Source organism: Monodelphis domestica, chromosome 1 (assembly GCF_027887165.1).
Source record: "Monodelphis domestica isolate mMonDom1 chromosome 1, mMonDom1.pri, whole genome shotgun sequence".
Taxonomy (NCBI): Eukaryota; Metazoa; Chordata; class Mammalia; order Didelphimorphia; family Didelphidae; genus Monodelphis; species Monodelphis domestica.
Window position 1 is genome coordinate 583,772,055 of NC_077227.1, and position 23,433 is coordinate 583,795,487.

The 23,433-nt window shown below is 34.7% G+C and overlaps 1 protein-coding gene across 2 annotated transcripts in view; it reads left to right on the forward strand.

The window, feature by feature from the left end:
- Nucleotides 1-6,604: 6,604 nt before the first annotated feature.
- LOC100032993 (disintegrin and metalloproteinase domain-containing protein 2) overlaps nt 6,605-23,433 on the forward strand; it is a 139,716-nt gene continuing 122,887 nt past the window's right edge. The window contains exons 1-2 of one of the 2 annotated variants that reach the window (XM_007476385.2): nt 6,605-6,749; nt 18,928-19,004. In XM_007476385.2, the coding sequence (XP_007476447.1) occupies nt 6,668-6,749; nt 18,928-19,004 (159 nt within the window). In that variant the 5' untranslated portion in view covers nt 6,605-6,667. The remainder of the gene's footprint in view (nt 6,750-18,927; nt 19,005-23,433) is intronic. The other variant, XM_016431196.2, reaches the window with a different exon arrangement.

Below are 23,433 nucleotides of genomic sequence, written 5' to 3' on the forward strand. Positions count from 1 at the left end.
AGCCTTGCAGGAAATGCTGAAACAATGTTTTGAGAGAGTATTGAGAAAAGAGTTTTTCTTTAATAGCAATTACATATTTTGTATATCTCATCAGAGATGGGGAGATTTGAAATAAGCTTTTCTGCTCAAAACTCAAAGAAGAGACTTCATATTTAACAGAATTAATATAATATAAAATCAAATGTGTTCTTTCATAAAGTTGCCATAAGGATGAAATGAATTATTTGTAAAGCACTTTGCACAGTTCCTGGAATATAGTAAGCACTTAATAAATGCTTATTTCTTCCCTCCCTCTCTCTTTTTCTTTCTATTGAGCATCTTAAGTAGGATTTCTCTGAGACATCTTAAACTCAACATGTACAAAACAGAATTCTCCCTGGCTTTAGATCCAGTTATCTTTGTATTGTGCAACCTACCAAGTTCACCAGTTGGCATTTGGCTGATGTAAGACAAGAAGTCAGAAGATAGGTTAGGACTAGTTAAGTGGATCTGAGAATCATTTGCATAGAGATGAAAATACAATCAATGGGAGCAGCTGAGATCACCAAGTGAGATAGTTTAGAAGGGAAAGAGAAGACTTAAAATAGACCCTTGGAGGACACATCTGGTTAGTGAGGCTTCTCTGGATGAAAATCCAGTAAAAGGGACTGAGAAGGAGAAATCAGACTGAGGGAGAAACAGGAAAAGACAGTGTCAAGATCTACAAAGGAGATAGTATGCAGGGCATCAGGGCACTAACAGTGTCAAAGGCTTCAGAGAGGTCAAGAAGGAAGAAGACTGAAAAAAAAAGGGATTAAGCGTTCATTGGTTCTCAACAAAGATCCAGAACAACTCTAAGGGATTTATGATGTAAAAGGCTTCCCACTGCCATAGAAGGAACAGAAGGAATCTGAATGCAGATCAAAATATACCATTCTTCACTTTATTTCTTTATGAATTTTTCTCTAGTGTAAGCAATATATGTCTGTACAACTTATATTACCTGCCTTCTTAGGGTGGGGTAAAGGGTGGTAGAGGATGGGGAAAATGAGATAAAATAGATTTTAGGACATATCTAATGTGAGAATTTGTTTTTCTTAGATAAGTACATAATTTATTACATATTTATAATGTATTATAGAATTGTTATATTACATATTATGTTAAGTAAAAATAAATTATAATTTTTTAAAAGATCATTGGTAAACTTGGAGAGAGTAGTTTCAGTTGGATGATGACTTTGGAAACCCTACAGAAGAGTTAATAAGAGTAAGTACAAAGGAAGTAGAGGCACTCAATATAGATGGCCTCTTCAAGAAGAGAAATGGGACAATAAGTGGTGGAGATAGGTGGAGCAAGTGAGGGATTTTTTTTTTATAGTGGTGGAGACATAGGTGTGTTTGTTATCAGAAGAGACTAAACCAGTTGACAAAGTCTGAAAACTAGAGAGTGAGACCCAGGCAGACGGAGAGACGCAGAGAGAGAACGATAGAAGAATCAAACTACTGGATAAGAGAAGATGGAATGTCATCAGTTGTACATGTACAAGGTTTGCCTTGACAAGAAGGGCTACCTCTTCATGTGAAATGGGAATGAAAGAAGATAGTGGCAAAAAGCACTTGAGAGGCCACTTCCCAATGGCTCATACACAGCATGGACAACATGGCCTGCATAGTGACTCAACATTATCTTTGTGGTAAGACTTATCTTACTTCTACTGTCTGATATCAATGAGAGTTTCTACAGAAATGTGTAGTGATGATCATAGTTGCTTGAAAAGGGTATGGTGGTATGAATTTCTTGGAGAAAATTTACCAAATTAATCACTGAAATACTTTCTAAACAACTTAGTCATATCTCTCATTATTTGCTGGCTCTTTTGTTGCCTATAAATACAATTACATCCTTCCAATACTTAAAAAGACTATCAATTCTACCTTCCCTACTAGCTTTGGTTCCACATCCCTGCTCCTCTTTTCAGCTAAATTCTTTGGCAAAAGCCATCAATACTTATTGTTTCCATTTCCTCTCTATTCATTTTTTTGTTTTCTAAACTCATTCTAATTTGATTATAGTTGAACTCTCATTTTTAACTGAACTGAAACTACTCTTTCCAAAGGTTAATGACAATTACCAAATTGAATGGCCTTTTCACAATCCCCATTCTTTTCTTCTCTGCAACTCCCAACACCACTGACCAGAGCTTAGCACAGTGCTAGGCGCATAGTAGGTGCTTAATTTTATTAACTGTTTATTAAATCTGTTTTATTTATTTATTTATTATTAATAAAACTTTATTAAAATCAGTTTATTAACTGACTAGTTACATGCTCCTGCTAGACACTTTCTCCTTTTTGGGTTTTTAGGACACTATTCTCTCTTGTTTTTTCTCCTACTTGTTTTGACTGCTTTGTCTTTTACTGATAATCATCAGTGTCATACCCACCATTTCTGTTTTGACCTTCTTCCCTGTTCTTTCTGTATATATTATTTTCCTTGGTGAATTCATTAACTCACATTGCACTGATCTTCTATTATCAGCTGCTTATAAGATATTTCAAACTGGACATTCTATAGCCATCTCAAACTCAACATGTTCAACATATAACTCATGATCTTTCCTCCTGAAATCTCTCCTCTTCTAAACTTTCCAATTATTATTAAGGGTACCACTATTCTCCTAAGTCACTCAAGTTTATAAATGATGACATCCTTGATTCCTCACTCTCATTCACATGTCCAATCAGTTACCACATATTGCCATTTTTTGGTGTAATAGATAAAAGTGCAGGGTTTGGAGTAAGGGAAAACTCTAAGTTCAAATTTTGCCTCAGACACCTAATAGCTATGTGTCTCTGGGCAAGTAACCTTTGTTAGCCATGATTTCCTATTAAAATTGGTATAATTAAAAAAAAAACACCTACTTTATGGGGTCATTGGAAGGTATTATTGAAGGTATCATCCTCCCAGTCACCCAAGCTTGAAGCCTAAGTATCATCCTTGATTCTCTCTCAAACTCCATTTCCAATTAGTCATCAATTCTTCTTATTTCTACTTTTGTAACATTTCTCCAATATGACATTTATGAATCTTAAAATTTCTCAGATTCTACCTTGGAACATTATCTTAAGGTTATAGTTAAGGTTATTCCACATTTAAACAATGGAGGTACTTGATCAGGAATGTATTGGAAACTTTAAAATTACTCCACCCATACTTGGGCATACTTTAGGGGAAGATAAAGTTGTAAAATTCCTTAGTGAACAATGAAGGTACTTAACTCATACTTATAGTGAGGCCAAAACCTTAAGCTAGGTTTATTTTTAGATCTAATACAAAAGGGTGCTAAATACCTATGAAGGTCAAATTAATTACTAAAAGGTCAGGCAACTTGCAAGGGGCAAGCTTAGCAAAGAGGTGTGAAGTACTCAGAAGATATAATCTACCCAGAGAAGGTGAGAACTAAAAACTAAGAATGGATTGTTCTAGGAAAAGCATCTACTGTGATTGGTAGACGTGAAAATTTAGGGCAGGTCACACAAGAGAAATTTCTCTTTAAAAGGAGCTGTCTGAACCAGTTCAAGATAGTTCTAGTTAGTTCAGCTTTGGTAGCTGAATTGGAGGTCAGGAGTCAGAGGAGGCTGTTGGGTCTCTGAACACTAGAGTTTTGCTTGGAAAGAGTTTGTGGTGAGTGATTAAAGACTGACTTAGTTTCTCTCTTAAAGAGAAAGGCCTAGGCGGCCCTAGCCTTTTCCTACTATTTCCTCTTACTCTGTTTCTTTCCCTTTCCTTAATTCCTTCATTTATATTAATTAAAATCCCCATAAAACTCAGCTTTGGGTATTTTATAGGTGGGAATTTTTCCCATGGTGACCACTTATTTTTTATATAAAATCAAGATGCTAAAAAGTGTCTTTACAGTTTGAGCAATTCACAGTCTTGAAACCCATATATTCGTGGTCACACATTGTAACAGCCATGGTACAGGGCTCTCATCACCTAACTCTCAACCTATTTGTAATAGCTTGCCAGCTGGCCTCCTTGAGTCTCCCCATTATAATCCACCATCAACTCAGCTGTTAAAATGGTCTTCCTAAAATTCAGGTTTGACATTTTAGTCAATAAACACCAATGACTTCCTATTACCAGCAAGATGAAGTATAAAATTCTCTATTTGTCTTTTGAAGTATCTTATAACCCTTTCTACTTTCCAGTTTCCTTGTACTTTATTCCTTCCCATGCACTCTACAATTCAGTGACACTAGCCTCCTTGAATATGATGCTCAGTCTTTGAGCTGAGTATTTTCACTAGATATATACCCAGGTCCTAATCACTCTTTCCCCCATCCCTACCTCCTAGCATTCCTAAATTTCATCAAGTCTCAGGTAAAATCATACCTCCTGTGAGATGTTGAAACCAGCCCATATTGAATCTAAACACCTTCCCTCTGAAACCACTCCCAAATTATCCTATATGTATTTGTTGTTTTCATATTGCCTCCCCCATTAGTCTAAATTCCATGAGAGCTGAGATTGTCAAAAAGCCAAAAGCCTTTCTTTGTTATCCCCAGCATTTAGCACAGTGCCTTGTAATATAATAAGTTAACATTTGCAAATATCTCATTGAATCCTCATGATAATCCTGGGAGATAGATGCTATTATTATATTTAATTTATAGATGAAGTAAGTGAGGCAAATGGGTTAAGTGACCAGCTATGGTTACACAGCTAGGAAGCATCTGAAGCTGGATTTGAATTCAGGTCTTTCGGGCCTAGAACTGTAACTGTATGACCTTGTTGCTCCTGCTACATAGTAGGACATAAATAAATGCTAGACTGATTGAGTTTTCTAGCACGAAAAGTGCTTTGAAACCTTCAAAAACATGTCCTTTTCACCACTCACCAACATTACCCAATGCCAGGCCCTCACTGTTTCTCTCTTAGATATCTGTGATAACCTAACTGATCTGGCTATCTCAAGTTCCTCTTTATTCCAATTTATCATTCATTCAGCTGCCAAAGTGATTTTTCTGAAGCCCAGTTTCAACCGAGGCCACTCTGCCCTCTCAATCACCCCAGGCAATAAACTTTACTGACTCCCCATTTCCTTTTGAATAAAATATAAAGACCTCTATTTTGCATTTAAAATTCTTCACAACCAGGCCAGTTCCTTCTTTTCCAATCTTCTTATCCTTTACATACTCTAAAATCCAAAAATACTGCTTATTCCTTGCTTGGTGCTAGATATTCCCCATTCCTAAAATGCTTTCTCCTCATCTCTACCTCTTAGAATTCCTCATTTCCTTCAAGTCTCAGCTTAAGTTTCACCTCATATCTGCAGGAGGCCTTTATTAGTTCCCAGCTGCCTTTTATGTTCAGTCATTTCCATCCACACTTTGTGATCCCTTTAGGGGTTTTCTTGGTAAAGATGCTGAAGTGGTTTGCCATTTCCTTCTCCATTTCATAGATGAGGAAACTAAGGCAAAAAAAAAGGGTCAATTAAGTTGCCCATGGTGGCACAGCTAGTAAATGTCTCAGACCAAATTTGAAGTCAGGTCTTCCTTCATTCTATCCTCTTAGCCACCTAGCTGCCTTCTTCTTCAACTATAAAATCAGGATAATAATAGCATCAACTTCGAATGGTTGTTGTGAGGATAAAATGAGATATTTTAAAAGGATTTCCCAAAGGTTAAAGTGTTATATAAATGCAAACTATTTCTACATAAATACATTCTATATTTCTACATCTACAGGTGGTACAGTGGATAGAAAGCCAGGCCTGGAGTCAAGAAGACACATTTTTTTTTTCAGTTGAGATCTGAGCTCAGATAATTATTTACTTTTTGGTCCTGGTCAAATCACTTAACTATTTTGGCCTCAGTTTCCTCTCTCTAATATGAGTTGGAGAAGTAAATGGAAAACTACTCTGGAATCTTTAGGAAGAAAATCCCAAATGAGGTCACAAAGAGTTGGATACGAATGAAACAACAAACAACTGGAGTTTGAGTTGGAAGGGTGACATTGCCACACTGGTGCTTTCAGTAAATCACACCCTTCACTTTTTTGGGCTTCAGTGAAATACTTCTTAAATTACAAAGAGCTGGATTTCCATGGTCTCTGATTCAACAGCTTACTTGATAGGAAATATGACATGATCTCTGAAGCTGATATACTCTTGCAAATGTATATTGGGAAACATTTAACAACAGGTTCACCTTGAAAAAAAAGTAGGGCATATTTTTAAACTTAATATACCTCTTTAATACTTTCTTCAATACTTTACGTCCAGACAATCAATAATAAAATCTAAGTCTTATTTGTAGCCTTTGCTTGATTTCTAAACTTAAATGCTCACACTAAAAATTTAACGCTATACTCAACAGCCTGAACTAACTCTAGCACACCAGCCCCTCCACATTGCCCAATCAAAGATCTCCCTGTAGTCTTGGAGGGACTGTTTCCGCTGCACTATGCCCCTGTACGATTCCTGTCTTCTTCCCCACCTGCCATGAATGTTTCAAGGCTACCCAGCACTACGTGTGGAGGGTTCCCCATCCCCCACCATCGCGAGACCAAGGAGGCCTCCTTTCTTCACCCCTCCTCCACCCCACCCCACCCCACCCCTACCCCACCCCCACCCCTACCCCCACACAACAGTGACTTTCCCAGGCTTGATGGCAGTAGCGCCATGTTTCTTCTCCCGTTGCTGCTTTCTGGGCTGCTCAGAGTTATGTTTAGTGACCTTGCCCAGGCCCAGCTCTCGTCTAAGGGTGGGGTAACATTTTTATTTATTTATTTTTTTTTGTGTGGGAGAGGTAGTATATGTGTGAGTCTCTCTCTCTCTCTCTCTCTCTCTCTCTCTCTCTCTCTCTCTCTCTCTCTGTCTCTCTCTTTCTGTGTGTGTGTGTATGGGGGGGGGGCTGGAAAGAAAAGTATTGGATCAATGAAACAAATGGTTATATTTTGTTTATTTCATAACCTCTCTCTCTTCCCCAGGCCAATCAGCCCTCATTCTTTATTTGGTGATCTCCTAATAATGGAAAAGTATCTCCCAAGGCAGTCTCTACCACTTAGAGGGAAATCGTGTGGCTACACCCCCCCCCCCAACTTGGAGCCTAAATTTCCCTGCCACTCCCAACAACTTCTCCAGATTACCTTTCGGTCTGAGTTCTGGAGCCAAACAAAGAAAAGCTAAGGTGTCCAGCTCCAGAATTCAGGACTCAAATCTGGAAGACCTGAATTTGAATTCTCTCTCAGACACCTACTCTGGCCCTGGTCAAATAACTTCATCTGGATCAGCCACAATTTACTCCCATCTGTATACTAGGCACCTACATTTTAGGGTTATTTTGAGAATTTAATGAGCTAAAAATGTAAAGAACATTGATTTCCTTGCAATTTCAATGCTAGCTTTTGTTATTATTATTTTCAGGAGGTAGGCCTTCAAACACTTCAAAGGGGTTTAATGATGAAGGAACTGGGGAAATCATAATGTGTCAGGGAACAAACATATTAAGTATCTACCTTGTGGCCAGGATATATCAGTAACTGAGGATACCCAGTTAAACAATCAGTTCCTGCTCTCAAGGAATTTACATTCCTGGAGGGAGGGAATAACCTGTACTTACAAGTATTATAAGATAAATAGAAAATAAATACAAGATAGTTAAATATAAGGTATTTAAAGAATTAGGGTACAAGCAATTGGGATGCTCAGGAATTTTTTTGTGGAAATAATACTTACACTAATAATGAATCATCTTTCTCCTCTAGGAAGATGAGATAGTCTTATGTTACTGGTAATAATTTGATTCTCTTTCTTTTTTTTTCTAAATTAACCAATACTCTTATCTCTTTCATTTTTTTTTCATAGAACAAGCTCCTAGTTTTATTTATTAGTTCAATACTTCTTTAACTTTAAATTTTATTAATTTCTTCTTTGATTTTTAGGATGTCCAATTTAGTCTTTAACTAGAGATTTTTAATTTGTTCTTTTTCTAGTTTTTTTAGTTATATACCAAATTCACTAATCTGCTTTTTATCTATTTTATTGATGAAAGCATTCAGGGATGTACATTTTCCCCTGAGGATTGCTTTGGCTATATCCTATAAATTATGATTTTTTGTCTCCTCTTTGTCATTCTCATCAGTGAAATCAGTGATTGTTTCTATGATTTGCTCTTTGATCCACCCATTTTGAGAGCCTAATTGGAGGCCACTGGAAAACATTATGCCATGATAGTAAAATTGCTTCTAGGATTAGCTCTTACTAGAATTAGGCTTGGTCATTTTTCTTTTGAGAGAACCAGAGCTAAGAAATCAAAATTTCATGAAGGGTTAATAGTATGTTTATGATTCCTATGATGTACCAATCATGGAACAGCAAATTCAGTATCCACTTTCATCACTTCCCTTGTAACTGGTGCTTTTAGACACTTCCCCACTTCCCCCTCCCTTATATTATTCCTCTTCCCACCACCACCCCTCTTATTCCCCTTCATTTCTCTATAGGATTTTTAATCACTCCCCAACTTCTCTCTCCCTTATATTACTCCCCTCTCCACCACTCCCTTTCTTATTCCCCTTCTGATTCTTTACCCCAAAGATTCCGTACCACAAAGAATCTGGCTGTTCTTCCTCTCTGAGTCAGTTCCAAAAAGAGTAACATTTAAGTATTACCTGTCACCACCCTCATCCTCCCCATTACTATGATAGTATTCTCCCAGCACCTCTTTATGGGATATAATTTGGCCTGTTTTATTTCTTTCTTCCCATTTCTCTTAGTACAATCATCTTTTTTATCCCTAGTTTTTTTACATATAATCCTAAACAACTTACTACCATACCCTCTGTCTATGTATACTACTATGATAATGATAACAATTTTTAATATTTATAGGTATAATCTTTCAATATAGGAATATCAACAATTTAATCTTATTGAAGCCCTTAATTTTTTTTTCAGTCCTTTTTATGCTTCTCTTGAATTTTGTATTTGAAAATTGAATTTTCTGTTTAAGTCTGGTCTTCAAAAATGCTTGGAAATATTCTACTTTATTAAATGACCATACTTTCCCTTGAAGATTTTTCCCCTGAAAGATTATAAAGTCAGTTTTGATGGGTAGGTGATTTTTGGTTGTAAATCCAGTTCTCTTGCCTTCCAGAAAAATCATATTCCAAGTCTTCTGATCCTTTGGTGTAGAAGCTGCCAGATCCTGTGTGATCCTGACTGGGTCTCCATAATATTTGAATTGTTTCTTTCTGGTTGCAGTATTTTTCTCCTTGGCCTGGAATCTCTTGAGCTTGATTATAACCTTTCTGGGAGTTGTTATTTGGGGACTTATTGCAAAAGGTGATCTGTGGATTCTTTCAATTTCTATTTTACCTTCTTGTTCAAGAAAATCAGGGCAGTTTTCTTGGATAATTTCTTGTAATATGATATCTAGGGTTTTTATTTTGGTCATGAATTTCTGGTAGTCTAATAATTCTTAAATTGGCTCTTCTGGATCTATTTTTAGGTCAGTTGGTTTTTCAATAAAATATTTCATATTTTTTCAGCCTTTTGATTTTGTTTTATTATTTCTTGATGTCTTATGAAGCCATTAGCATCTATTTGTTCAATTCTACTTTTAAAAGACTGATCTTTTTGATCTTCCTTTTCTATTTGGTCCATTCTATTTTTCATGGTACTCTTTTCTTCATTGGATTTTTGTGCCTTTTTTAAAAAGTTGACCAACTTTACTTTTTAAGTTGCTATTTTCTTTTTACATTAATTTCTTCCCAACCATTTTTCTTTGATCTATCTCATTTGATGTTTTGAATTATTTTTGAATCAAAAAAATTTGAATTTTGAGTTCTTCCAGAGCTTGAGACCAATTCCCATTAAAAAAAAAAATTTCCATGTGGTTGCTTAGAGCTCATCATCCCATTGGTTCTGGACTTTATTCTTTGTCCCCATAGGAAATTTTGAGGGTTAAGTGGTTTTTTTTGGCTGTTTGCTCAGGCTGTAGTGAAAGCTGCTGATTCTGACTCCTCTGCTACTGACCTCCAGGGCTTAGTGCTGTGAGCTATTCTGTTCTGGGGCTATGTCTTTATCACAGTAGCACAGGCTTAAAAGGGCCCAGGGCTATGGACTTCTGGGCTTCACTGCAGTCTGGTACCAAGGCCTAGGACTTAAAGGGGTGGATGTGAGGTGCTGTTTTGTTGATGTATCCCACATCCTAGGTTAGCCTATGTTCAATCATGTAACCTGTCACAGTCAGTGGGGTAGATCATCAGCCAACATTCCTCCATGTCTAGTTTTGCTTCTAGTTCCCTCTTGTTCTGTGAAAATCATCTCCCTCTGCCTACCTTTTAAGTTATGTTCAGTCAGGGAGTTTATTTTTTTCTTCTCTTTTTTAAATTGTCCCAACTTTATTTCTTTCTTTAATTAATTAATTCAGAATATTTTTTCCAAGGAGTTTATTTTCTAATGAGAAAAACACATGCATATAAGTATTAGTTGGGAATACACAAGCTGCTAAAGGTATTGAGAGAATCCTTCTATGAATGGATGGTGGTGGTTGAGCCTTGAGTGAAACCTGGAATTCTATGAGAAAATGAGGTGGGAGCATATCTATCAAGAGAAGCAATGAAAAAGTATAGAGCTCAGCAATGGAATGCCATATGTAAAGAACATTAAGTAGACAAGTAATGCTAGAATACAGACTACATGGAAGTCAGTAATATATAAGGAGATTGTAAAGATAGAAAAGGTCTAGTTTGTGAAGAGCTTTATTAAAAAGAGGAATTTATATTTGATCCTGATAGTCATAATGTGTCACTGAATTATATCAACAGGAAAAATAATTTAGAAAAGAAAGATATTTATATCATCCAAATGACTACAAATTTCTCTAAAAAGATATTGCAAGATGAAAGGTATTCAATACCTGTTAAAACATAGGATCCCATGGATTCCAGAGAGCATGGAGAAGGAACAGGATGTTCAAGAGAGAAAACATTAAAAGGATGAAAGAAGAAGTTAATAGGGAAAAAATACTAGAATTTATGGTCTCACATTAGAAGTAATTTATGGGGGCAGCTTGATAACTCAGTGGATTGAGAACCAGGCCTAGAAATAGGAGATCCTAGGTTCAAATATGGCCTTCGACATTTCTAGCTATATGACCCTGACTAGGCAAGTCACTTAATCCCAGTTACCTAGACCTTACCCCTCTTCTGCCTTGGAACCTATACACAGTATTGATTCTAAGATGGAAGGTAAATTTTTTTAAAAGAAAGTATTCCTTGCTTCTCTAGATACAATTGCCACCATGCAAATTCATTCAAATCATAAAAATAATTATTACTACTATAAAGGAAGATGATAATGATGAAGAAACACAAAAATTTGTGGGAGGAAACTAAAGCAGTTGCAGAGGAAAAATCATATCCTTATATATATGTTAACAAATTAGAAATAGAGAGGATTAATGAACTGAATGTGCCTATAAAGATAAGAAAGTTCAGAGAATACCTTGATAACAGGGCAGGAAGCACAGCTCCCTTCAGCCTCCACACCTTCACCTACACCTTCAGCTTCTGCTGTCAGCTGTCAGATCTGACCTTAGCAACAGCAATAAGGCAAGAGAAAGGAATTAAAGGAATAAAGAGATAAAACTATTCCTGCTTGATGAAGTTTGATAAAGTTGTAGGCTACAAAATAAATCCTCAAAAGGTAATAAAACAACAAAATTCATTTTAATAAAACAAAAAAAGACCTAGAACATCAAAGGAAATGATGAAAAGAAGTATGGACGAAGGAGCAATAGCACTTTCAGACCTTAGACTAGTTTAGAAAATAGTTGTCATCAAAAGTATATAGTATTGGTTAAAAGCATTGAAAGCTACATCAGTGGAATAGATTAGACAAGGGAGATTCAGAAACAATAGAATTCAACTCAGTGTTTGATAAAGTGGAAAACATTATTTAGGGAAAAACTCCATATTTGATTTAAAAGTACTTCTGAGAAAACTAGAATGCAGTTAGCAGAAATTAGGTTTTAAACCAACACTTTATATTGTATTCCATAATACATTCTAAATATATAAGTAACTAATACTAAAGATCATACCATAAAAAATTAGAGAAATAGTTCATATATCTCTCATAGCTATATGTAGGCAATTATTATATGGGAATATAAAGGATTGTACCTATTTCTCATTTGTACCCAGGACTTTTACAAAAATTGACCATATAATAGGGTACAAAAGCAAACATATGAAGACAAGCAGATATAATTATCAACCATACTTATAATGGTGCAATAGAACTTCTATAAATAATGGAGTATTGAAAAAATTATTTGAGTCAGCCAAAGAATAAATAATAGAAATAGAAAATTTCATTAATTACATCTATCAAACAACATTTAACAGCAAATTTATCAGCAAAAAAACAGCCCTTAAGGGAAAATCTCTAAATGCTTTCATCAACAGTGATCTAGTTATTCAACTAAAAAACTAAATTACAAAACCTCACAAAACAGAAATTATGTAAATCAATGAAGAGATTAAGTCATTGAAAAGAAAAATCCATTGAATTAATAAAACTAGGAGTTTGTTTAAATAATTCACCAATCTTTATAGTGAAAGTTATCAGAATTAAAAATGAAAAAAGTACTAAGAACACCTGAATAAATACAGGATATTAGAAAGTGTTTGGCCCAACTGTATGCCAATACAACTAGCAAGTTGAATTAATTGAACATATTTTATAAAAATACAAAATACCCAGAATAGTAAGTAGAAATAATAAAAATAAACAAGCCATATATGAACTGATACAGGAACAAAAACACCTGGGATCAGATTGTCTTATAAGTGAATTCTATGAAACATTCAAAGAACAATTTCACACTACTAAAACTATTTGAAAAGACAGGAAAATAAGGTTCTTTTTGAATTCCCTTATGATGCAAAGATAAAGAAAAAAGAGGAAGATGACAATTATAAAATATTCTGCCAAATTATATACTAATGAGACTTTGAAATGTTTAAATGAAATGAATAATCACAAAAATATAAAACACCAACATTTTAGTAGCAAAAGAGAAAATCTAAGGGGGAAAATTGAATAATTCACAAATCAGTTCTCTTTCTTTAAATGCTCATGACCAGATGGATTTCAAAATAATTCTATCAAGTAGTCAAGAAAAATTCCAATATTTGTAAAAAAAAGTTGGAAAAGATAGTTCTTAAAAAAATTAATGACAAAATTATGGTCTCTAAACTCAAACAAAGGGGAATCAAGACAGAAAATAAATTGTGGACCAATATATCTAATCAATATTTATGCAAAAGTTTTAAGTAAACTATTACCCTAGAGACTATAGAGACATCCCAAAGGTTTTACACTATGAACAGGTTGGAGTTATATCAGGATTGATAGTTGCTTTGGAGTTAGGAAATCATCAAAATTATAAAGCACATTAATCATAAGAACAATAAAAATCATGTTTTATCACAGTAGAATTTTTTGTCAAAATAAAATACCCAATGCTGTTTAAAACTAGAAAATGGAGGAATAAATGGACCTTTTCTGGTTTTAAGTAATATTTTGTACCAAGTTACCTTTAGATGTAATGAAGATAAACTAGATGTCTTTTCAGGAAGATCAGAGTTAACCCAAAAATGTCCATTATTACCACAACTTTTTAATGCAGTAGTAGAAAAGTGCACTATAACAATGATAAGAAAAAGAAATTGAAGAACTAAATATAGGCAAAGAGGAATTGCAAATGATATGATTATTTACCTAAAGAACATTTAGAAAGACCACTAAATGGTATTTTAAAGCAATAAGTAAATCTGAGCAATGTAAATTAAATCCACATAAACCATTTCTGTGTCTTAAAACAACTTGGCAAAAAGAGACAGAGAAATTCTATTTAAAATTACTGTACAAGGCATAAAATCATTGGGAGTCTATCTATTAAAAAATGGGAACCATATGAATACAATTACAAAAAATTATGGAAATAAAGATAGACCTTAGCAATTAAATATTAATTGCTTATAGATTGGCAGAGCCAATATAATAAAATGACAATGTTGTTTAAGTTAATTTTCTTATTCACTTCTGTACCTATCAAACTACCAAAGGATTATTTTATAAGAACTAGGAAAAAAAAATTCATTTGCAGGAACATAAAATGAAGAATCTAGAGAAAAGATCATTTAAAAATAATTTAAATTAATCTTTAAATTTAAATTTATTAAATTTTATTAATTTTAATTAATTTTTTTTAAATTCTGGAAGTGGCAAAAATGCCAAGGAACTCTGGTTTGGAGCACCTGAGGTCAATTAGAGACTTGGGCTTGAGTGAAGGGACCAAGATTTATAATTAGGAGCCTGGATCATAGGAATTGAAAGAACTAAATAGGGCCTAGTTATAGTTCCCAGTAGTGAGTGAGGGGACCAGAATTTATAATTAGGAGCTTGGATCATAGGAATTGAAAGAATTAAATAGGGCCTAGGTGTAGCCCCCAGCAGTGAGAACCCTGAGCAAGACTCTGCACTTAGGAAATAACAAACACAACAAACTGTGAAACTTGAAGCACTATCTCCCAGACTCTAGGAACCCTGGGGCTTTATTTTTTTAATTAAGAATATTTTTCCATGGTTACATAATTCATGTTCTTTCCCTCTCCACTTCCCTTCCCCCTCTGGGGGCTGACAAACAATTCCTTTGGGTTATACATGTATCATTGTTCAAATCCTATTTCCATATTATTAATATTTGCAATAGAGTGATCATTAAAAGCAAAAATCCCTAATCATGTACCCATAGGAACCATGTGATCAATTATATGTTTTTCTTCTGTGTTTCTATTCCCTCACTTCTTTCTCTGGATATGGATGGTGTTCTTTCTCCTAGGTCATTCCCCAATCAATGAACATCTCATTTTCCAATTTTTTGGCCACTATTAAAAAGTGCAACTATAAATATTTTTGTACAAGTATTTTTCTTTATTATCTCTTTAACTTTGGGGATTTAGAATAAATCTATTTGCTTGGTCATTAAAATTAAAAAAAATTAGTAAGCAAAGGAGAAAGAATCTAGCTATTGATTGCTATTATAAGGACAAAGAAGATCTGGGTTCAAACTCAGAGGACAGTAAAATAAAAACACTGATTTCTAAAATAGTAAAAAGCAACACAAAGTGATAAATGGTCACAAGCTCAAAAAGAGCTTTTGGAAGAATAAAAGAGACCACAAAACCAAAATGAGAGGTGTTAAAATTTTTTTGGGAAAAAAAGAACAATGCAAGGAAATCAAGAAAATTATGAAAGAAAGACAGCACAAATAGGAGAGATCCAAAAATTCACACAAGGAATAATCCATTAAGAACTAGAATTGGAAAAGGAAAAGATAATTTCTGCCTAAGGTAACAAGATATAACAAAGAAAAATCAAAAGAATAAAATATAGCAGAGAATATAAAAGATCTTATTACAAAAATAACTGACCTAGAAAACAGATCAAGGAAAGATAATATAAGAACTGTTGGACTCCTGGAAATTTGTGATCATACTCCAAAAAATTTATCAAGGAAAATTGCTCAGAAATTCTAGAACTATTGATTAAAATAGAAATTGAAAGCATTCACTCATCACTATCACAAAGAGACCCCAAGAGGAAAATGCACAAAAACATCATTGTTGATTTCCATAGCTCCCAGGTTAAGAAGAAAATACTGCAAACAATAAGAAAAAAAGACAATTTAAATACTATGGAGCTACAGTCAAAATAACAGAAGACATAGCAGATTTAATATGAAATAATAATGAAGGGCATGGAACACAATATTTTAAAGAGCAAAGGGAAAGGACAAGGGAAGATTTCTAAGAAGGGAAGAGAATTCTAGAGAGAGTAGACAGTAGAAATTGAACATTTGAGAAGGGATACAGAAAAAGAGAGGAAGAGAAGGACAAACAGGAAAAACAGAATAAAGGGAAATCAGAACAAGTAAGTCTTTTAATGTGAAAAGGAACCAAATTGACAACCAAGAATAACATACCCAGCAAATCTAAGCATAATTCTAGAAGGGGAACCCCTCCCCCCCCACATATTTAACAAAGTAAAGGAGTTTCAACTATTCTTGGAGAAAAGCCCAGATGACAGTATAAAGTTTCATCCATCAGAAACATAAGAAGGTAAATATGAAAGATCAGTTATGAGAGACTGAAAAGGTAAAAGTGTTTGCTTCTTAAATAGGAAAATGTCATCTAAAACCTTTAAGAATGATATCATTACCTGAGCAGGTTGAAAGAGCAGATGTAGGTAAAAGATATGAGGTTAAGTTGAATATAATAGAATGAAAAGGGGGGCAAATTAGAGAGATAGTGGACAGAAAAAATGGGCATTTGAGGGAAGGATACAGCAAAAAGAGGAAAAGGACAAACAGGAGAAATAATGAAGGGAAATCAGAATGAGTAATTATGACTTTGAATGTGAATGAGATAAATTCACCCATAAAAAGAAAACTGCAGAATGTATCAAAATAATATGTTTATAAGAAATACACTTAAAAATGGGAGACATATAAAGTAATAGTCTGGAGCAGAATATTCTGTGTCTTAGCTGATGCAAAGAAAGTAGTAGTAGTAGTTATCATGACTTCTGAGAAAGTTAATCCTAAAATAACAGTGAATATTTAAAAAAAGTAAGAATAGAATCTTAGGTAAGTTAAATATGATACATATCTGGAGAAAATTTAATAGAAATGGGAATATAATTTTAATGATATATCTATATTGGCTATTGGTTAATATGATAAAAAAGTGAGAAAAGCCAAATTAAAAACATTAAAGAAGAAAACAGCAAATAAATCACCACTGAAGATGAAATTAAAGCTATTATTGGGAGTTAACTGCCAATAATCACTTTGGAGCTCCAATAACATCAAATAGGGGACTGGGGTCACTTATTGCCTGGATGACACATATGGAAAGGGCATTTAGTTGCTTGCTACTAGGCTGAGTTGACAGGAGGGAAGAATTCATTATCATTCCTCTTTTTCCCCTATTGGTCTTTCTCCTTCCTCATTTCTATTGCTTTTTCTTTTCTCCTAGGTGTCCTTAGGAGCATTTTTGGTTACATAGTATCCATAACCCTATAGAGGAGACTTTGGAGCACAGAAATGAATAGAATTGCAACTTCCTGGTCTAACTTCCATTTGTAGCAAAAGTTTATTAAAAAAGGCCGCTCCCCAGCCCTCGCAGCCCCCAAGAAAAAGAGCAGCCTATATTTCTTTAGAACTTTACAGTGTAGAAAGCCCAGAAAATAGTGTTAAGGCAACATAAAAGGGACAGAGACAGATATTTGTTGCCTTTTGGGAAGAGTTTAATGAATTTTATAAACTAAGACTATTCTAATGAAGGCTTGTGATATTTTTGGAAACTGACTAAAGAATGAAAGGAAACATAAAACTTTAAACTTAAAAAATATATATGCCATTTTTTCCGACATAAAAATTGGTGCATACTTTATACCTAATGAGGAAATCCTTAATACAACAGAAATCTTTAAATACAATAAATAAATTTGGAAATAAATTACTTGAAATATATTACAGAAGGGGGGAAAGGAGCTTTATATGTTACATAGAGATTTTTTTTAAGTCTTAAAAAGTGGAAAAGCCTAGGACAATGATGACAAATCTTTCAGAGATAAACTGTTGGGCCCTGCCTCCCCAGACCAAGTGCCATGTCCCCTCTCTCTCCCCCTGAGTTTCAGGTGTGCTCTACCCTCCCTTACCCACACAGGGGAAGGAGAAATCACTCCCACTGGGCTGTTGGATGGAGGGGAGGGTGAAGTGATGAATGTCCTCAGTGAGTGTAGAGAGGGGGAGGGGAGTGTCCAGAGTGCTCCTCTCTCCTCCTCTCTGCCACCTGTGAACCTCTCACCTAACCCTCTATGCTCTCCCATTGGGTTGCTGGGCAGAGGGAGAATCTGAAAAAATGTCCCAGGCACAGTGAAGAGGAGTAGGGGAGCAGCTTGGTCCAGTCCTTCTGCCTTTCTAGTAATGGACTCTAGGAAGAGAGGAGGAGGGTACACATGCCCACAGAGAGTGCTGTGTGCCATCTTTGGCACCTGTGCCAATGGGTTCACCATCATTGGCCTAGGATAATCAGATTTTAGAGTTGTAAAGAATTGAGATATTATTGAGACCAAACTTACTATTTTAGAAATGAAGAAACAAAGGACCAGTGTTGATATGACGTGCCTGGTGCACAAGGCGTAATGAAAGAGTGAAAATCAGAAAGTAGTACGGGTCTTTTTGATGGAGTGTTTGGAAATTGAGCTGAACAGAGAAGTAAGATGGCTCAATAGAGAGCTAGACTATCTACCCAACAGGATCTGGGTTCAAGTTCTACCTTTCACACATATGAGATGGTGTTTGGCAAGTCTCTAAATTTCAATTGCACCTCAGCTTTACTGAAGGAGTTATCTTTTGTGAAGTTACCCAATGAAACCAAAGGAATAGGCCAAAACTACTCTGTCCTCTACCCTGCAACAGAATAAACCTAATTAAATTGAACTAAATAATACTGGAAATTTTTTAGAAAAAAAATTTTTAAAGAAAATGAAGTATTAGTGTTAAACAAATTGTCATAAAAGTAGGGATAGAAACTGAATCTGTGATTCCATAGGTATAGGAATTTCCTGAATGAGTTAACTCTTATCTTCCAGTTCTGGTCAGTACCATCTCTGCAACTTCTGGTCTTAGAAAGTTGCCTAAAATAGGGGCATCCAACCTCAAGTGATTCTAATTGGCTTACTTGGTCAAAGGTAGAAGTTGAACCAAATCTTCCTGGACTTAAGGACATTTGTCTTTCCACTAATCCACGATGACTCTGTATTATCTAAAAAGTAAGTTTTTTTTTTACCTCTTTTAGATTCTCAACAAATATTTCTATCAACGACAACACCAATAAAGATCTCACCATCAAGTGGAATTTTGGAGCCCAAATATGTAATTAAGCAATGGAATTATTATAAATTATTGTAATTTGTAGAATGCATATTTTATGATGAACTGCTTATATCTTTTGTTTTGCAACTGTAAAACTTAATAATTATGGAGTAAGTGAAGTTAGGTCAGATTATCTATTGAAGTATTAAAGAAACTTGAGACATTATAAAATATAATTTTTAGAATAATTCAGAACTTGAAACCTTAGTTTCCAATATATTTAACATTCAAAAGCATATTGTGACTGTTTACCCAAATTTATAAGTAGTTACAAGAAACCTAGAATTCAAGTAAAATCATGATATTTATATCATTTTTTCTATTCCTGGATTTGTCATTCTTATATTCAAGAGTCTAATTATTTTCTTTTGCATACTTTACCTCTAATTAGGAATAAGCTGCCATTAAGTTAATAGCAAGTGGTCCGAATGAGGCATGCCATTTCTAATTATTTTTGAAAAAACTTTAATAAATTATTGAATATAATAACCCTAAAGAACATTGTTGAAAATTATATTTAAAATGCTAAATGAAGAGGAATTATATAAAGAAATAAAAATGTACATATCTCTGAATGGAATCAGATAAGCAAGCCTTATAGAACTATTTATTTTCAAAATCAATTAATAAATTCTCAGGTGCTTGCTATGTGCTAGACATTATGCTAAGTGTTGCAGATTCAAAGAAGCAAAAGCCAAACTAGTCCTTGCCATTAAGGAGCTTGCATTATAATGAGAGTGCCAACATATAAAACCAGAACAAATGTAAAGAAGATGGATGCTAACTTTACAGGGAATGAGATGAGTCCCTGAAGGAAGCAGGAAAGGCCCTGGGGGAGGTAATCCTTGAGCTGAGTCTTAAATGAAGTCAAGAATTTTAAGTGATGGACGTTGGGAGGAAGAGCACTTGAGGCATAGGGAAGAGATAGCAACATCTTAAGAACAGAGATGAGATGTGAGTAACACATGTGAGGAACTGCATTTAGGTCAGTATCTGTCAAGTACAAGGCAACTTTCTGGAGGATGGATTGGGGAATGAGAGCTTTGTGCCCATAAGACCAATTAGAAGGTTGTTACAGTTATATAGGGTATATCTTATGAAGGCACAGCAGTTGTGAAACTGAAGGCTTAGAAGGATGATGGTGCCCTCAGCAGTAATGTGGAACTTTAGAAGAACAGTGTGTTTTGGGGAAATTTTTGGGAATGCTGAATGTGGGATGCCTATTAGAGAGCCAGATGATTGAGATTTCCAAGGAGCAGTTGTTGATTTAATAGTGGAGCTGAGAAGAGAAACTAGGTTTGGACTTATAAATCTAGGAATTCTCTTAATACAGATGATAATTGAACCACTTGGAGTTGATTAAATCACTGAGTGACAAGAGTATAGAGAGAAGAGAAGAGGGCCCAGGGCATGTCTTAGAGAATATCCACTGTTAGTTGCCATGACATGACTGAAGAACCAGCAAAAGAGACTTGAGCAGGAGCAGTCACATAAGTAGAAGGAGAATCAAGATCGAACAGAGTCAAAAAATGCAGAAACTGTGAAAGGACCAAGCAGGGTAGGAACTTGGGAAAAGTAACACTGAGGTGGATGGGGGTTAGAGAATGAGGGATGGGAGAGGGTAACTCTTAATTACAGAAATAAAAGAAACTGAAAGTAGATATTTACCAGCTCTAAATAGGAAAAGAAGCATTTATTTGCAGTGCCATGGAAAAAGTGCTAGATGCAAAGTAAGAAGAATCAAAGGACCTCGGTTCAGATTTCTAGCTTGACTCTTCTACTGAGTATGAACAGAAGCAAAACACTTAACTTCCTTATCTGTTCAATAAGAGAGATTAAGAAGTTGGACTAGATGACTTCAGAGGTCCTTTCTAGCTCTAAATGTATGAACTAGATCTATGACCTAAATCTAAATTTTTATCTGAACCTCTATCCTCCAGAGCCCTGTGGTGATTGACCAGTGATGAATATTTCTACTTCCAAAGGAAATGTTCTTTGTAACAGAAAACATAGAAACAAGATCTGGCTGCTGTTAATTAGTTCAATTTTCAAAATCTCAATACCATAAGTCCTTACAGCAATAAAAGAACTGGCAAATGTGGCTTTTGAGACCATGTAGTACTATTGGTGATTGTTAAAGGCTATTAGAAAGTGGAATAGGTGCTTCAGTATTGGATAATAATAAATATTCTGGGTTTTTTAAAGGATGAATTTTACTGTATAATACTAGAGATCAGTAAGGCTGTCTCTTATTTTTTAACAATTTTGAGATAACTAAGGAAATTATTTGGGATTACTCAAGGAAGTAGTCATCTCTGAAATCTAGAAAAGGCTTCTTTGAGCACAGAACATACCAGACAAATCATCTTTCCCTTTTTTTGGCACAGTGCAAATAATGCACTCAAAGATGGAAGGAATACTGTAGATCCACTTTACTTAGATTTCAGACACATTTGACCAAAATCTCTCAAAATAATTAGTAGATAATATGGAGAGATATAGGCCGGATACTATATACTATATTGCATATTAGTTATTTTATTTCAAAATTGGTCAAATGATTGAATTAATGGATACTAACTTGGAGAGAGGTCTCAGGGATATTTAATCTAAGCTGTTCAACATTTAAAAGAAACCTATGTAATCAATGAAACCATAGAAAGTTCATTTATCAAGTTTGTTAATGATTCAAATGTACCTTGGAGTGTGGGGCAGAATAGTTAGCTTGTTAGAAGACTAAGTTAGTATCTAAAAAGATCATCATAAAACAGAATAATGGACCTAAATGAATAAGATGAAATTTAATAGCAATAAATATAAAGTTCTACATTTGGGTTAAAACATTCAAAATTTGAGGTTAGTGTTTCATTTGTGATATGTACTGGAAATATAAATGCAAATAAAAAGGAAGGCTTTGCCTTCCAAGAGCTTAAATTCTAATGAAGGAGACAAGGTAGATAGCGAGGAAATAATAATAGGTAAAGTACCAGTAATGAAGAACAGAGTGATTTTACATTGACTTGCATTTAAACATTCAGTGTTTGTATAACAACTGTGGTCAAGTGAATTTGTTTTGGCTCAACATGCATGTTAGTCTCCTTCTTAGAAGAAAAAGTAAAAGGGCTTCAGAAATGCCTCTTTACATTTCAAGTTTTAAGGAACAATGAAGAATTCCTTTAAGAATCTAAAGAAAGACTTTAGAAAAATCTAAAAAAGCCTAGAGGGAAAAAGAAGGAATCTAATAAGTTAAAGGAGAATCTTAATGTAAGGTAGAAAAATATCACACAGAGAGGGAATGAAAAATAACTAAAGTCTTGGACCTAACAAACCAGTTTTAGGCTACAAGAAGGGAGAAGCTGAAATCTTTGAGGAAGTAACTGGTGCCATAAGTATAGGAGCTTGTCAAGTAAGGGTGATAAGATGAGAAGTTTATAATTTCTCACTGAAAATTAAAACTATTTGTTGACATAATCAGTTATCTAAAATAGAACTCATTTTTTCTTACAAAACTTACCCATGAGAAACTTCAAATTTAGTACTGAGAACACTTAAGTATTTTTTTTGTCACATTAGTTTACTCTAGCTCTAGTTAGTCATGAAATCTTGTAATTTCTTTTTCTATATCTTTCATATATATCTCCTTCTCTCTCCTTAGATAGCCACAATCCTAGTTCAGGCTCTCATTATGTCTCTCCTGGATTATTACAAGAACTTGCACTCCTTGCCTCAAGTTTTTCCCCACTCCTATACATTCTCCATACAACTGCTAAGCTGATCTTCCTAAAACATAGGTATACAAATGTCACTCTCCTACCTTAATAAACTCTTTAACAGTTACTTATTACTTCTAGGAAAAAAAATATAAATTCTTCTGTTTAGTCTTTTAATGCATTGTTGACTTACACTCAAAGTAGAACTTATTTTACCTATCTTTTACAAGCTACACTATTGCTATTATAGTCAACATCATCTTTATGATGTCCTGGGTTTGCAATCTCAGTGGTATCCTGGAATCTGTAATCTCTTCCACCCCACATATTAAATTGGTTGCTTTATCTTGCCATTTCTACATTGTCTCTCATATCTAACCCCTTTCACATGCCCATCTTAGTTTAGGTGTTCATCCCTTTTCTCATTGTTTAATGCAAAAGTCTCTTCCTTGGTATCATCCTACATACTGCTGTCAAAGTCATTTTCCTCAAGTACAGATCTAGTCACAAGGTTACCTTATTCAATCAAGTCCAGTGGCTTCTAGGCTAAAATATAAATTCCTCTGGTTAACCTTTATAAGTTTTTGCATCATTCCAGCATCAATGAACATTACACCCTTTCCTGAATTCAGGAATTCAGCTAAACTGGCTTCTCTGTTCCAAAAAACAATAGCTTATTTTTCATCTCACTGTCTTTGGGCTAGCGATCTCATGAACTT